The following is a 13,385-nucleotide window of genomic DNA, read 5'->3' as shown; positions in this document are numbered from 1 at the left end:
ATTTACTAGTTAGGATTTCCATTCTAAGAGAGATCTTTCCTTCTGTCTCTTTGTTTATATGGTTATGGAATCATGGATTTAAAAGTTTTTCTGTTAATCATTTTGAAGCTCAGTCTGTTCCCTGTTTGGCTAGTTGGAATTCCCCCAAGCTGATCTTCAAGTTCTTATCATTTTTTAAGTACCTTCTTACATTCTTAGATAATAAGATGTACCAGTATCATCTTGTACTTATCTTGCCCCAGTTCTGTAATCAGCCATGTATCCAAGAAGTCCTGTTTTCTTTTAATGGAGAATGATACTTCAAAACAGAGACCTGGGTTTTAAGTATGCTCATTGCTCGTAGAGTGTCACTGCTTGTAGGCCTTCTTGGTCGACAGAGGTAGGAAGCACGCTTATCTGTATATATAACATTATATATTTATTAATTACATGTTAATCACCTTAAGTGTTTGATGAAAGGACTCACAGGAATCAAGGAGTTTATACTTGTGGAACTTGATTATAGGCAGTGGATACAGTACAACCAAGCAGAAGAAGGGCACTCATTGAAAAGGATGTGGAGATTTCAGGCAGTCTTCTTTGTCCTGGTACCACTGAGTCACAGAGGAACTGCTTTGTCTCCAGGTTCAGAATGACTACTTGCTTACATTCTCAAGCACCTTAGTGATGGGAAGTGCAAATTTGGCTTATAGTCAGATCTCTTATTTTAAGCTAGTCCCATGGGCAGTGCATTCTAGTTATGTGACCAATTATTAACTCACAGACTTCACTGAAATAGGTGAATCATAAATTCAATTATTATTACTAAACAATACTGACAGAGTGATGCAATCTCTTTCCAAACAACTCTCAGGCCTGTGGTTATGGAATACCATTTATCTTTATTTCAGTACATTTTGCAGTGTAGGTTAAGAGTCAGTAGCTCTGTAAATAACCATGTGGGCAACCCAGACCAACTGAGATTACTCTCTACTATTCAGTTGATGAACATCATGTATATAATCATCTATGTATGTAACATATCTGTGTTTCTGTATCTGTCATAAAAGCTATGGATTCATGCTGATGACCTCCCATTACAGTTTACTATCACAGGGTTCATTGTAGCTTTAGTGAACCTTTCCATATCTTTAATTCCCTATTCTGACAGAAACCTAGTTCTCATATCAAAATATACATTTTACTTATTGTCATAGTCTTATTAGTGTGTGTGTATATATATATGCACATAAACTAGTATGGAAATTACTAAGAAAGCAAATCTACTAACTAGTGGTGAATATTTATTTAAATTCCTTTATATCTTTAGTCTGAGAATACAGTTACAAAAATTCAGTGTGTTCAAAAATTACTTGGATTTGATTTGTTAATTTTTCATCAGTATTAGCTGTAATATTTCTTTGAAATACAGTTGAGTTCATTTGCTTCCGTTTGTGTACCATCACCAACCCTTACCTTTATTACATAGAAACTTTTTCTGAAAATATGAAATATTAACCTGATTTTGAAGGTCAGAGCTTTACAGAAAGTCATACTCAATAAATACCACCCCTCTAACCTTTCTACCAATTTCCGTATCCTTTATCTTTTCCCACTACGTTGTTTCTTACCCTTTGTTGGTAACCAGTATATCATGATACATATGCATATTCTTATTTCTTTTTTACACAAAGGGTGGGTTTCCTAGTGATTCTCTTCTGTGCTTTGCTCTTTTATTTAACAGTTTATCATGAAAACAAATCTATAGAAGTGCATAGAATTCTTCCTTATTTTTATAGCTGCATAGGATTATTTAATCAATTTGTTACTTAAAGAGAGATAGTTTACATTATTTTGTAATTACAAAGTAGTGCTGCAGTGATTAATTTGTACATACATATTTTCATATCATTGGATGTAGTATCTTCAGGGTAAATTCCTAGATGTGGGATTTCTGGGTCAAAGACGGATGAATGGATGGGTGGATGGTTAGATAGATGGACAGACAGAGAGATTGATATTGCCAAATCATCTCCCTCCCCCAAAGGATTGTACCAGTTTGCACTTTCCCCAGCAGTATATATGAATGTGTCTGCTCTCCTAGAATCTTTCTCAGAGCTTCTCTAATAGAATGAGTTTTCTTAAAAATTTTGCTAATCTGTCAAGAGAGAAATATATCTCAGAATACTTTCCCCAGCAGTAGATGAATGTCTCTGCTCTCCTAGAATCTTTCTCAGAGCTTCTCTAATAGAATGAGTTTTACTTTAAAAATTTTGCTTATCTGTCAAGAGAGAAATGTGTCTCAGAATAGTTTTGTGTTTCTGTAATTATGAGTTAGATTGAACAAATATCATATGACTGCTGGTATATTAATATACTTATTAGTAGATTATGCGTTGATATTTCTGGCCTATTTTTTTCTATAAAGTTTTTTATTTGTTTTGTTCAATTTTTAAGACTTGGTAGTTCATATATGAGGAAAATTAGCACTTTATCTGTGATAAATGTTGCCTATATTTTCTTCTGTTTTTGTTTAAACTGTTCAAAATTTCTAAATCATTATTTAAAGTTAGCAATCTTTTGTTGCCTCTGGGTTTTGAGTCATAGTTCTAAACGTCTACCTCTAACTAGGATGTAGAGAAATTTATCCACATTTTCTTGTTTCTTTTCATTTATTACGTTTGGACTCTTGTTCTCTTTGGAGTTTATTCTGGTATATGTTTTGAGGTGTGGACCTAATTTTATCTTTATCCAAATGTCTAGTTAGTTGTCCTAGCTCACTTTTTATTTATTTATTTATTTATTTTTATTTTCGGCTGCACTGGGTCTCTGTTGCTGCCCGTGGGCTTTCTCTAGTTGTGGCAACCGGGGGCTACACTGTTGCAGCACGTGGGCTCAGTATTCGCGGCTTGTGGGCTCTGGAGCATGGCCTCAACAGCTGTGGGGCACAGGCTTAGTTGCTCTAGGCATGTGGAATCTTCCTGGACAAGAGATTGAACCTGTGTCCCCAGCATTGGCAGGTAGATTCTTATCCACTGTACCACAAGGGAAGTCCCCTGTGCTCTTAAAAAGTCTTTCTTTGATCAAGTGTTTTGAGATGCAGCCTTTCTTATATCAAAAATTCTGTGTGTATATGGATTTATTTCTGGTCTTTCTCTTCTGTCTACTGACATATTTCTCTCCATCTTTCACTGTCACCTCTTTATGTTTTAATGTCTGATAGAAATTAATTCCCCCAACCCCCTAGCTTCTCTTTTTCAGTGTTTTACAGAAATTCTTTCCTGTTTTGTTTCTTCACATGAACTTTAGTATCAGTTTTTATAGCTGCATAAAAAAGCTTCTTGGTATCTTTATTCAAACTGCCTTTAACTCATAGATTGCCTTATGGAGAACTGATATGTTTATGATATTGAGTTGAGTCTAGGTTTTATTTACTTCTGTGTAAGTTTATTCCTAAGTTTTTTTTTTTTACAGTTGTAAAGATTTTTAAATTTCAAGATAATTGTAGATTCACATGCAGTTTTAAAAAAGTAATTCAGAGATAGCACATGAGAATACCCTGGTGGTACAGTGGTTAGGACTCTGTGCTCGCATTGATGGGGGCTTGGGTTCAATTCCTGGTCAGGGAACTAAGATCTCAAAAGCTAGGTGGTAAAGTCAGAACAAAACAAGCATAAACAAACAAAATCAGAGAGCCTATTTGCCCAGTAACCCTAGTGGTAACACCTTAATAATAATGAACTTTCTAGTCCATGAATATCTTTCCATTTATTTTGGTCTTTTAAAAATTTCTCTTGGCAGTGTTTGTGTTTGTAATATAGAGGTCTTCCATGCTTCTGTTAAATTAATTTCTAATTCTTTTTTGATGCTATTATTGATCCAGTTTTAAAATTTTCTACTTTGTTGTGAATATATAAACATATGATTGATTTTTGTATGTTAACCTTATTTCTTATTATCTTGCTAAATTTTTGAAAACATTTTCATTTATTTATTTTTGGCTGCACTGGGTCTTCTGGGCTTTCCCACTGGGCTTTCTCTTGTTGAGGCAAGTGGGGGCCACTCTTTAGTTGCGGCTCATGGGTTTCTTACTGCGATGGCTTCTCTTGTTGCAGAGCTTGGGCTCTAGGGTGCACAGGCTTAGTTGCTCCCTGGCACGTGGAACCTTCCTGGATCAGGGATCAAATTCATGTCCCCTGCACTGACAGGTAGATTCTTAACCACTGGACCACCAGGGAAGTCCTTGCTAAACTTATTAATTCTAGTTGTTTTGTAGATTCTTATGAAATTCTGTGTAAAATCATGTGATCAGCAAAAATATTTTTGCCTTTTCTAATCTTTTTGTGTTCTCTTCTCTTTTCCTTCCCTCACTTCTTCTCCCCTCCTCTCCTTCTCCCTTCTTATCCTTTCCTTCCCGTCTCTTCTCTCTTTTTCCTTTTACCCTCCCTTTCCCAATACTTCAACTTATATGTTAGCTCTACATTTTGGTAGATGCCCTTGAGGAAGTATCCTTCTATTCCTAATTTTTTGAGAAATTATAACATGTATAGGTGTTGAATTTTGTCTTTCCTGCATCTCTTGGAATTATTATATGGTTATTTTCCTTTATTTTGGCCGTTTGGTGAATTGCATTGATTGATTTTCAAATATGAAAACAACCCTGCATTCTTGGACTAAACTCCATTTAGTCATGATGAGTTACTTTTTTTACATGTTTTGGGAATTGATTTGCTATTTTGCTGTGGATGCTTGTTTTCATGAAGGTTCTTATGCCCCTTCTTTTTTCCTTCCCTTCCTCCAGTATCCTTATTGGGTGTGGGTATTACAGTTATGCTGGCCTCATGAAACAAATGGGGAGGTGTTTTCTGAAAGGTTTGTGCAAGATTGATGTTATATCTTCCATGAATATTTGGTAGGATTTTCAAGTAAAAGTATCCGGGCCCTCTCTTTAGAGTTATATGCTGGGTTTTGGTGTACTTATTCTGTCTTATTCTTAAATCCCATAAATGAGATATTATAGCTAATGTATACAAACAGTATTTGAAATCACTTGCTTGGTTACTGTATCCTTGCTTCTCTTTCATTCTGTGTCTCCAATCTTCTAGTTTGTTTTACTGAACTTTTCAATTATAAAATTTCAGACATTTTTAAAGAAATGGCTTATTGATGATAATCCTTGCTTTCATTCAGATGGAAAAGCATTTTGCTCAGCATTCTGTTGTAGGATAGTTTTGTTGGATGTGAATTTTAGTTTGAGGTTATTTTCTTTCAACTTTTTAAGTATAACCAAAGCTTAGGATGTTCTAGCTGCTGTTACTGTTTTTGAGAAGTGTTTTGCGTCTTTGATTGTTCCTATTAAGTGAATTATCTTTTCTGTTTTTGTGATTTTAAAATCTTTCTCTCTTGGACAGAAACACAGTTTTGCTTTAGTATATGTAATTGTGGATTTCTTTTTATTTTTCCTTGATAGGAATAATTTCCCTGTCTATATTCATGTATGTTTTCAGTTTTGGAAAATTGTCAACATTAGCTCTTCAAATATGTGTTCTTCTGTCTGTTACTCTCTTCTGGGTCTCTGGGTGCCCATGTTTAAACCTTATTATTCTTTCATGTTTCTTTTCTTTCAAGTTTTTCTGTCTTCCTGACTTTTATCCTTCATTTTGGGTAATTATTTTAGATTTGTCTTCCAGTTTTCAAATTCTCTTTTTATTTTCCAGATCTAGTATTTGCCCTTTTGTTCATATTTGTCCTCAGATTGTCCTCTTCTTTCCCCCTTTCTACATTGTTCTGTGTTGTTTACCTTTACTTCTCTGAGTTTGGCTTCCTGTTTGGTTGTTAATCTTTTAGTAAAATAGCCTTTTTTTCTTGTGATCCAAACACTGCTTTAAAATGTACTTCTTCTTTAAAAAAAATTATTTATTTTTAGTTGGAGGACAATAGCCATCTACTTGTAGCAGGAGTTCACTCTAGATAAGTGTCTTGTTCATGGTAGTAACTTAGTATTTCTTAATACATTAGCAGTTGTTTTATTCTTATTGGTTAACTTGTATCATCCAAAGATCTCAGTATGTAGCTTATTTCTGTCTCTTAATGTGCTGCACACATAATTGATAGAAACCATTTGTAGAAGAGTTTTCATACCCTTTTAGTTAACATAGTGCTGGGATATATATTTAGGATTATAGACTTTAATAGAGTTCATATACTAGTATATTTCAGATTTGCTTTTGTTGTCTAAATATATATACAAGATTTAGTTATTTTGGTTTTCTAATGTATATATCAAACTATTTAGTATATACATGTTGACTATCCCTTAACCTAATAATAAATACTAATTTAAATATCTATTCTATATAATTAAGCACTATTCCTATTACTCAAAATGTATAGGGCTGCACTATAATTCTGAAAAGTAATTAGTTTCCTTTTGGTAATTGTTTCCTAACAGTTGATGCATATTCAAATTCTTAAAATTCTAAGTTTGGCATTTATAATGGATTCTATCTTCATTAATTTGGAGAGTTGAAAGATGCTTCTCATTTTATTCTTATAAAATGGGCCTATTTTCCTTTTAAAATAAGAATTCGAAAATACGGTCTTAGGAACTACAGGATTTTGCCATTTGTAATTATTTTAATGTGAACTTTTGAAATTAAATATTCAAGCATCTAGATATTCTCCGCAGAAAAAATAGTATGCTTCGTTCAGAATTACAAGTGTCTTTTTCTTGTTATCACCTTAGACAAAGAAACAGCCCTGGTATAACAGCACATTAGCATCAAGACGAAAACGACTCACTGCTCATTTTGAAGACTTAGAGCAATGTTACTTTTCTACAAGGATGTCTCGTATCTCAGGTACATATTCAAGAATTCTTAAAATATCTCAAGTTCATGTTTCATGTCCATGTCTAGCTTCTTATGCTGGATTTATGAAAAGTTCTATTCATAAAGCAAAACTGTCTATTTTCAACATAGTCTAGCACAGCATTTTGGAGGTTCTTAGACATCTTGGATTACTTTGCTCTTCTATAACTATTTTTGTTCTCTTTCTGTATTTGGGAATTTTTAATCTGTATATACTTAGCTGTATAAAGTTAAAAACAAATCAGCCATGAATATGTAGCTAGCAAAAATAAATTCCATTCAGTTGCCTTCTATTTTTCAATGTTTGTTAAGTTCTAAGCACTATCATCTGTGCTAAGAATAAAAAGATGAAAGAACTTGTTTTACTGTCCAGGAGTATTATAAATTTAGTGAAGGGAAGCAACAGGTAATTTGCTAATAGCCTAATAGGTTATTTACCTAATGCTACATGGTCTTATATAAATATGCCAAGGGCATTAAGGGAATAGAGAAGAATAATTGACTAATATAACTGGAGGTGAAAAAGCCATGCCAAGTTGAAAATGGGGAAATGTAAGAGAAAGATTCCTGTAGGGATTTCAGAGAAGTGTATTTCATCAAAGCTAGTATTAATTAACTAAAAAAGGATAATAGAAACATATTCAAAGTAGAGGAAATAACTTACGTGCAGATTTGTATACAGTAGGATAGAATAGTTTTACCGCTGTAGGATAATTTTGTGCCCTTTTTGTTAGTTCTCTGATCTTTAGCCTTTCTTGGTGTCTCTGCTCACCATTGAGGAGGGGACATTTATACCAACCCTGCACAATTTTTGTCTTTTTTTTTTTTATGGTTTGTAGATGATGCACATAAAATACAGTGCTTTGTATAAGATTCTCAATTAGTTGATGTTATTTTTAATACACCTGCTCAAAATGAGCATTACCAAGGAAAGAAATGTATGATATTTTATTAATTGTTAAAAATTTGGCCTTGAATTTCTCTTGAATAAGCATGGTTGTATTATAATCTACACGTTATAGAGAGAGAACCTTTGGACACATTTGCCTCAGGTTTAGAAGTGGACAAAAGCAAAATATATGGATTCAACATGGCGTTTTTCCTGTGAAGGCTAGAAGAAAGCCAAGCTTTGTTTATAAGTGTGTTTGAAATTAATAGTCAGTAGTCAATAGTTTTCATTCAGATGGAAAGTTTTCTGTGTATTGTCTGAGAATTAAGCCTCTTATTAAACTTCTGTAATAATCTATAAACTATAGTATGAAGCTGTAAATGTGAAAGTGGTCTGAGACCTACATTCTGACTGGCAGAGGGTACATGTTAAGCCTTCCAGATTTTATTTGTTGGTATGATGTTGAAATACAACCACAGGTAAATGGCAGACATTAAAAAGAGAGAGATAGTAAAGAGAGATTGGAAAAGGCTAGTGATTCATAATTTTAAGTAACTATAACATAGGCATGCTATGGGATAGTAAAGGTAATCACAAACTAATTTATTTTGGCGATATAGCTTTATAGGAAGATAGACTAGTAAGTTAAAATCAGGAGGAAGATTAATTTAGTTTTATACTTAATAGATATGGTTGTATTGTACTCCACACATGGTTGTCTTAGTTTTTAGGAATCTCGAATTTAACTTATCAAATTTGTACACTGATGACACATATTTGCTGAATATGAAGTTTCTCCTAGTTTTCTTGGCTGTAAAGAAGACCTTGAAACTTCTTTGTAACGGGTACCTAAGAGTTTGATTGTCCTTTTGTCTATGTTCAACTGAGAACCCACTCCCCATCCCCGCTTCTATTTTCATCTTTGAAAATGAGAGATAACTAAGAAATTAATATCTTGAATTCTTAATTGTAATTGGAAAAGAAGCTAAATTATAAAGCATTAGAAGACAGAAAAGAGACACTGAATACACTTTTACAGAATAATCTGTAATTAGAATAGGAGAGGTGATTTGCCAGAAGATATATATGGATGTTGATCAAAAACCAACCAAGCAAACAGAATCCTACCTTTTCACAACCAGATAAGTGAAATCTAATCCCTATGCTTTCAGATACTGAAATAATTGTTTTTTTAAATTTAAATTTATTTATTTTAATTGGAGGCTAATTACTTTACAGTATTGTATTGGTTTTGCCATACATCAACATGAATCCACCACGGGTGTACACGTGTTCCCCATTCTGAACCCACTCTCCCACCTCCCTCCCCATACCATCCCTCTTGGTCATCCCAGTGGACCAGCCCCAAGCATCCTGTATCCTGCATTGAACCATCTTTTTCTAAGGTAGCTGAACTTCTGGCCATCATACCCAATAGTTTAACACCAACTTTCAACAGAAGTTATAAAAAAAAAATTTAAAAACAATTATTTCAATATAATTGGTATGATGGCCAGAAGTTCAGCTACCTTAGAAAAAGATTATAATCTTCTACAGAATATACATTTTTGAATGCTTGTGGATTTTATGTACTTAGAGATTGATGTCAAAAGGTTGAAAGAATAGATTAACATTAAACCAAATTTTAAATGGATATCTAAAGTAACTGTCTTTTTAGTATTATATTAAGTAGCTCACAGTAATAGGGTTGTCTTAATTTAGAAATGGAGAAGGCAGTGGCACCCCACTCCAGTACTCTTGCCTGGAAAATCCCATGGACAGAGGAGCCTGGTAGGCTGCAGTCCATGGGGTCACGAAGAGTCGGACACGACTGAGCGACTTCACTTTCACTTTTCCCTTTCACGCATTGGAGAAGGAAATGGCAACCCACTCCAGAGCTCTTTCCTGGAGAATCCCAGGTACGGGGGAGCCTGGTGGGCTGCCGTCTGTGGGGTCACACGGAGTTGGACACAACTGAAGCGACTTAGCAGCAGCAATTTAGAAAAAGAACCAGTTAGCTATTGTATCCAAACTACTTTGTAGTACAGTTGATATCTTCCCCCCCTGCCGTTTTTTCCCTGTAATAACCTATGTTTTATTTATAATTTGTTGAACTTCCTGAGAATAATTTTTGTCAACTAAGAGCTTCAGCCCAATAACATTTTGATATTGCATGCTAATTAGGTTTGTTCCTTTTACTTTTCCCAGAATGGAAACACTACAAAATTGAACCCTTTTAATGTAGGTCATTAGATGACTGTGTTAAGTTAGCTTTTAAATCTTTAACATTTAAAATATTGCAGACAGAAGCTTAGTTTCCTCAATTATTTTCCTTTATAATAATTGTTAGATAAATTTCTTCATGTCAAGAATTTAAGATAACTGGAAATCTCCAGATAAATAAATTCTTAATTATATATCACATAGTATAGTAAAAGTAAAATAATTCTTTTCGCTTAATGATACTTATAGTGTAATTTCTTTTAGCCTACTGTTATTTTCAGAGAACATTTGAGAAGGAAAATCACAAAACTTTAAAAGGTTGTGTGTGTGTTTATGTATGTATATGTATGTATGTATAAGGAGGAAGTTATGAAAAAAAACATTGTTGTAACAGGCTTATTTCAAGTTTCCATATAGGAGGCTAACTAACGTAATTGTGTGCTTTACTTTTCTTTCTTTGGGAAGGAAAATGCAAGTCCAAACTTTAATCAATTTTAGAAAACAATGTTCTTTATTTATGCTTTTTCGTTGTAGGCCTGTTTCTACATTGGAGAGTAGATTAGCTCTCTTCATTAGAAGAGTAGATTAGATCTTTCATAACCTGACTTTGTGATTTAAATTCTACGTCATTTAATTATGAATAGCTTACTGAAATGGATTTTACTCAAAGTATTTGTAGAGTTCTGTTGGATGGAATTATTGTTTTCCATGTTCCACCAAGATATTTGCATGAACCTATTTTAAATTTGACTTTGAAAATTAAGGATTAATACGTTGCAGTTTTACTCCCATCCCATAATTGGTTTTGAAACACTTCAATGTATTATGTGAACAAATATTTCATTTGCTTTTTATTTAAAAATTCATTTTTTAATCTAAATTGTGTTTTGACTAGTAAACAGGAGCATGATAATGTATCCCTGTAAATATGTTCCTTCAAACTAACAAAACTCTCACTTTCTCCATTGATAAGGGATTTTATTTTAATAAATAATTTAACCTTTCTTGATCATAGGTACTTTTTTTCCTTTGTTTTGCAAGAAATGATTGCTTAAAAAAGAAAGAGAGTTCATAGTATGGTCTTATTGGTGTTCAAAGAGACAGTGTCTTTCAAGAACCACTAAGAAATTTTTATGAAAACTGAAAGATCAGCTAATTAATTTGTGTACATTCAGTTCAGTTCAGTTCAGTCGCTCAGTCGTGTCCAACTCTTTGCGACCCCATGAATTGCAGCACGCCAGGCCTCCCTCACCAACTCCCGGAGTCCACCCAAACTCATGTCCATCGAGTCGGTGATGCCATCCAACCATCTCATCCTCTGTCGTCCCCTTTTCCTCCTGCCCCCAATCCCTCCCAGCATCAGGTTCTTTTCCAATGAGTCAACTTTTTGAATGAGGTGGCCAAAGTATTGGAGTTTCAGTTTCAGCATCAGTCCTTCCAATGAACACCCAGGACTGATCTCCTTTAGGATGGACTTGTTGGATCTCCTTGCAGTCCAAGGGACTCTCAAGAGTCTTCTCCAACACTACAGTTCAAAAGCATCAATTCTTCGGTGCTCAGCCTTCCTCAAGGTCCAACTCTCACATCCATACATGACCACTGGAAAAACCATAGCCTTGACTAGACAGACCTTTGTTGGCAAAGTAATGTCTCTGCTTTTTAATACATTAGTCCTCTCTAAATATGAGTTGTTGTTTATATTTAGAATATAATTGTTAATCTGTGGTTATTGCTCTTTGACTTACGTTGCAGTTCTATTTGTTTATTTTGTTTTCTTCATATAGATGACAGTCGAACTGCAAGCCAGTTGGATGAATTTCAGGAATGCTTGTCCAAGTTCACTCGATATAATTCAGTACGACCTTTGGCTACATTGTCATATGCTAGTGATCTCTATAATGGTTCCAGCATAGTTTCTAGGTAAGTATTGGGCAGCACTCTTTATTATTTTCTTTTGCAGAAGTATCTAGAATTTAATTGAATTTGAGAAGCAGTAGTGTTATGGTTAAGAGCCTATGTTCTGAAATCCAGGTTGCCTGCCAATTTTTCTCTCTGTGGTCTTTGGCGATTTCTGAATCTCTTTAGTCCTTGATTTATCTCTAAAATGGAATGTTTGTTAGTATCCACCTCATAGGGCTGCAGTTTGTTTTCTTATAATTCTTTTGTCTGGTTTTGATAACAAGGTATATTCTTATATATTATAAGCTTATAATTATTATATAAAAATTCTTATATTAAGATATAAGAATTAAGATAAATACAAGGATATAAGAACTCTTAAATTCTTATAAGAATATAGTTCTTATAGTCTTATAATATTATAATTTATCTTATAATTCTTATATAAGCTTATATCCTTATAAGAATATATAAGAATATACATATGTATATATATATATTTCTATTTTTCAGTTTTTTAGAAAAATTTGTAAAGAATTAGTATTATTTCTTCTTTATTTCTTCTTTACATATTTGGTGCAGTTCTCCATTGAAGCTGTCTTGGTCTAGAGTTTTCTATGAGGGAAGATTTTTAAATACAAATCTAATTTTTAAAAGAGATTTAAGGCTAATCAAGTTATCCATTTCTTTTGGATTGAACATTAGTTTGTGCCTTTCAAGAAATTTGTCCATTTCATCTAGGTTGTTTAATTTATTGGCATACTAGTATTCATAGTATTCTTTATTATCCTTTTAATATCTTTATATTCCATAGTGATTTTCCCTTTTTCATCCTTGGTTTTAGAAATTTGTTTCTTTTTTTTTTCCAACCTAATAGTCAGGCTTAGCAATTTTTATCTTCTCAAAGAACCAGCTTCTGGTTTATTGATACTCTCTATTTTTCTGTTCTCTATTTCATTGATTTTCTACTCTTAACTTTATTATTTCCCATTTTCTTCTTTCTTTATGTGTACTTTGCTCTTATCTTTCTAGTCTCTTAAGGTAGAAACTAAAGTGACTGAGTTGAAACATTTCTTCTTTTCTAATATAATTTGTATTGTAAATTTCCCTCTAAGCATTGTATTAAGTACATCCCACAATATTTTGTGTGGTATCTTTTCTTTTTTCCCCAAATTCTTTTATTCTGGGGAAATACACAGGACATAAAATTTACCATCTTAACAAGTGAACTGTTCACTGGTATTAAATACATTCATAATACTGTGCACCTATCATCACTGTCTATCTCCTTGACACTTGACATCTTATAAAACTGAAACTCAGTACCCATTAAACAAATAACTCATTGTTTTTTCTTGCCCCCCAGTCCTGGTAAGCACCATTCTGCTTTCTTTGTCTGTGATTTTGATTACTTCAAGTATGTCATATAAGTGGAATGGTGCAATACATTTCTTTTTGTGACTGGCTTATTTCATTTAGGGTGATGTCATCAGTGTACATCCATCTTACAGAATTCCCTTTTTATA

At 33.4% G+C, this 13,385-nt stretch overlaps 1 protein-coding gene across 5 annotated transcripts in view; it reads left to right on the top strand.

Moving 5' to 3' along the window:
• The window catches only part of COP1 (COP1 E3 ubiquitin ligase), a 224,004-nt gene that overhangs the window by 98,676 nt on the left and 111,943 nt on the right, over positions 1-13,385 (top strand). For all 5 annotated transcript variants that reach the window (XM_061383278.1, XM_061383280.1, XM_061383281.1 and 2 more), the window contains 2 exons: positions 6,725-6,839; positions 11,745-11,880. In XM_061383278.1, coding sequence (XP_061239262.1) covers positions 6,725-6,839; positions 11,745-11,880 — 251 coding nt within the window. The remainder of the gene's footprint in view (positions 1-6,724; positions 6,840-11,744; positions 11,881-13,385) is intronic.

The sequence above is a fragment of the Bos javanicus genome, chromosome 16, assembly GCF_032452875.1.
Source record: "Bos javanicus breed banteng chromosome 16, ARS-OSU_banteng_1.0, whole genome shotgun sequence".
NCBI lineage: Eukaryota > Metazoa > Chordata > Mammalia > Artiodactyla > Bovidae > Bos > Bos javanicus.
This window is presented reverse-complemented; position numbering and strand designations above follow the sequence as displayed.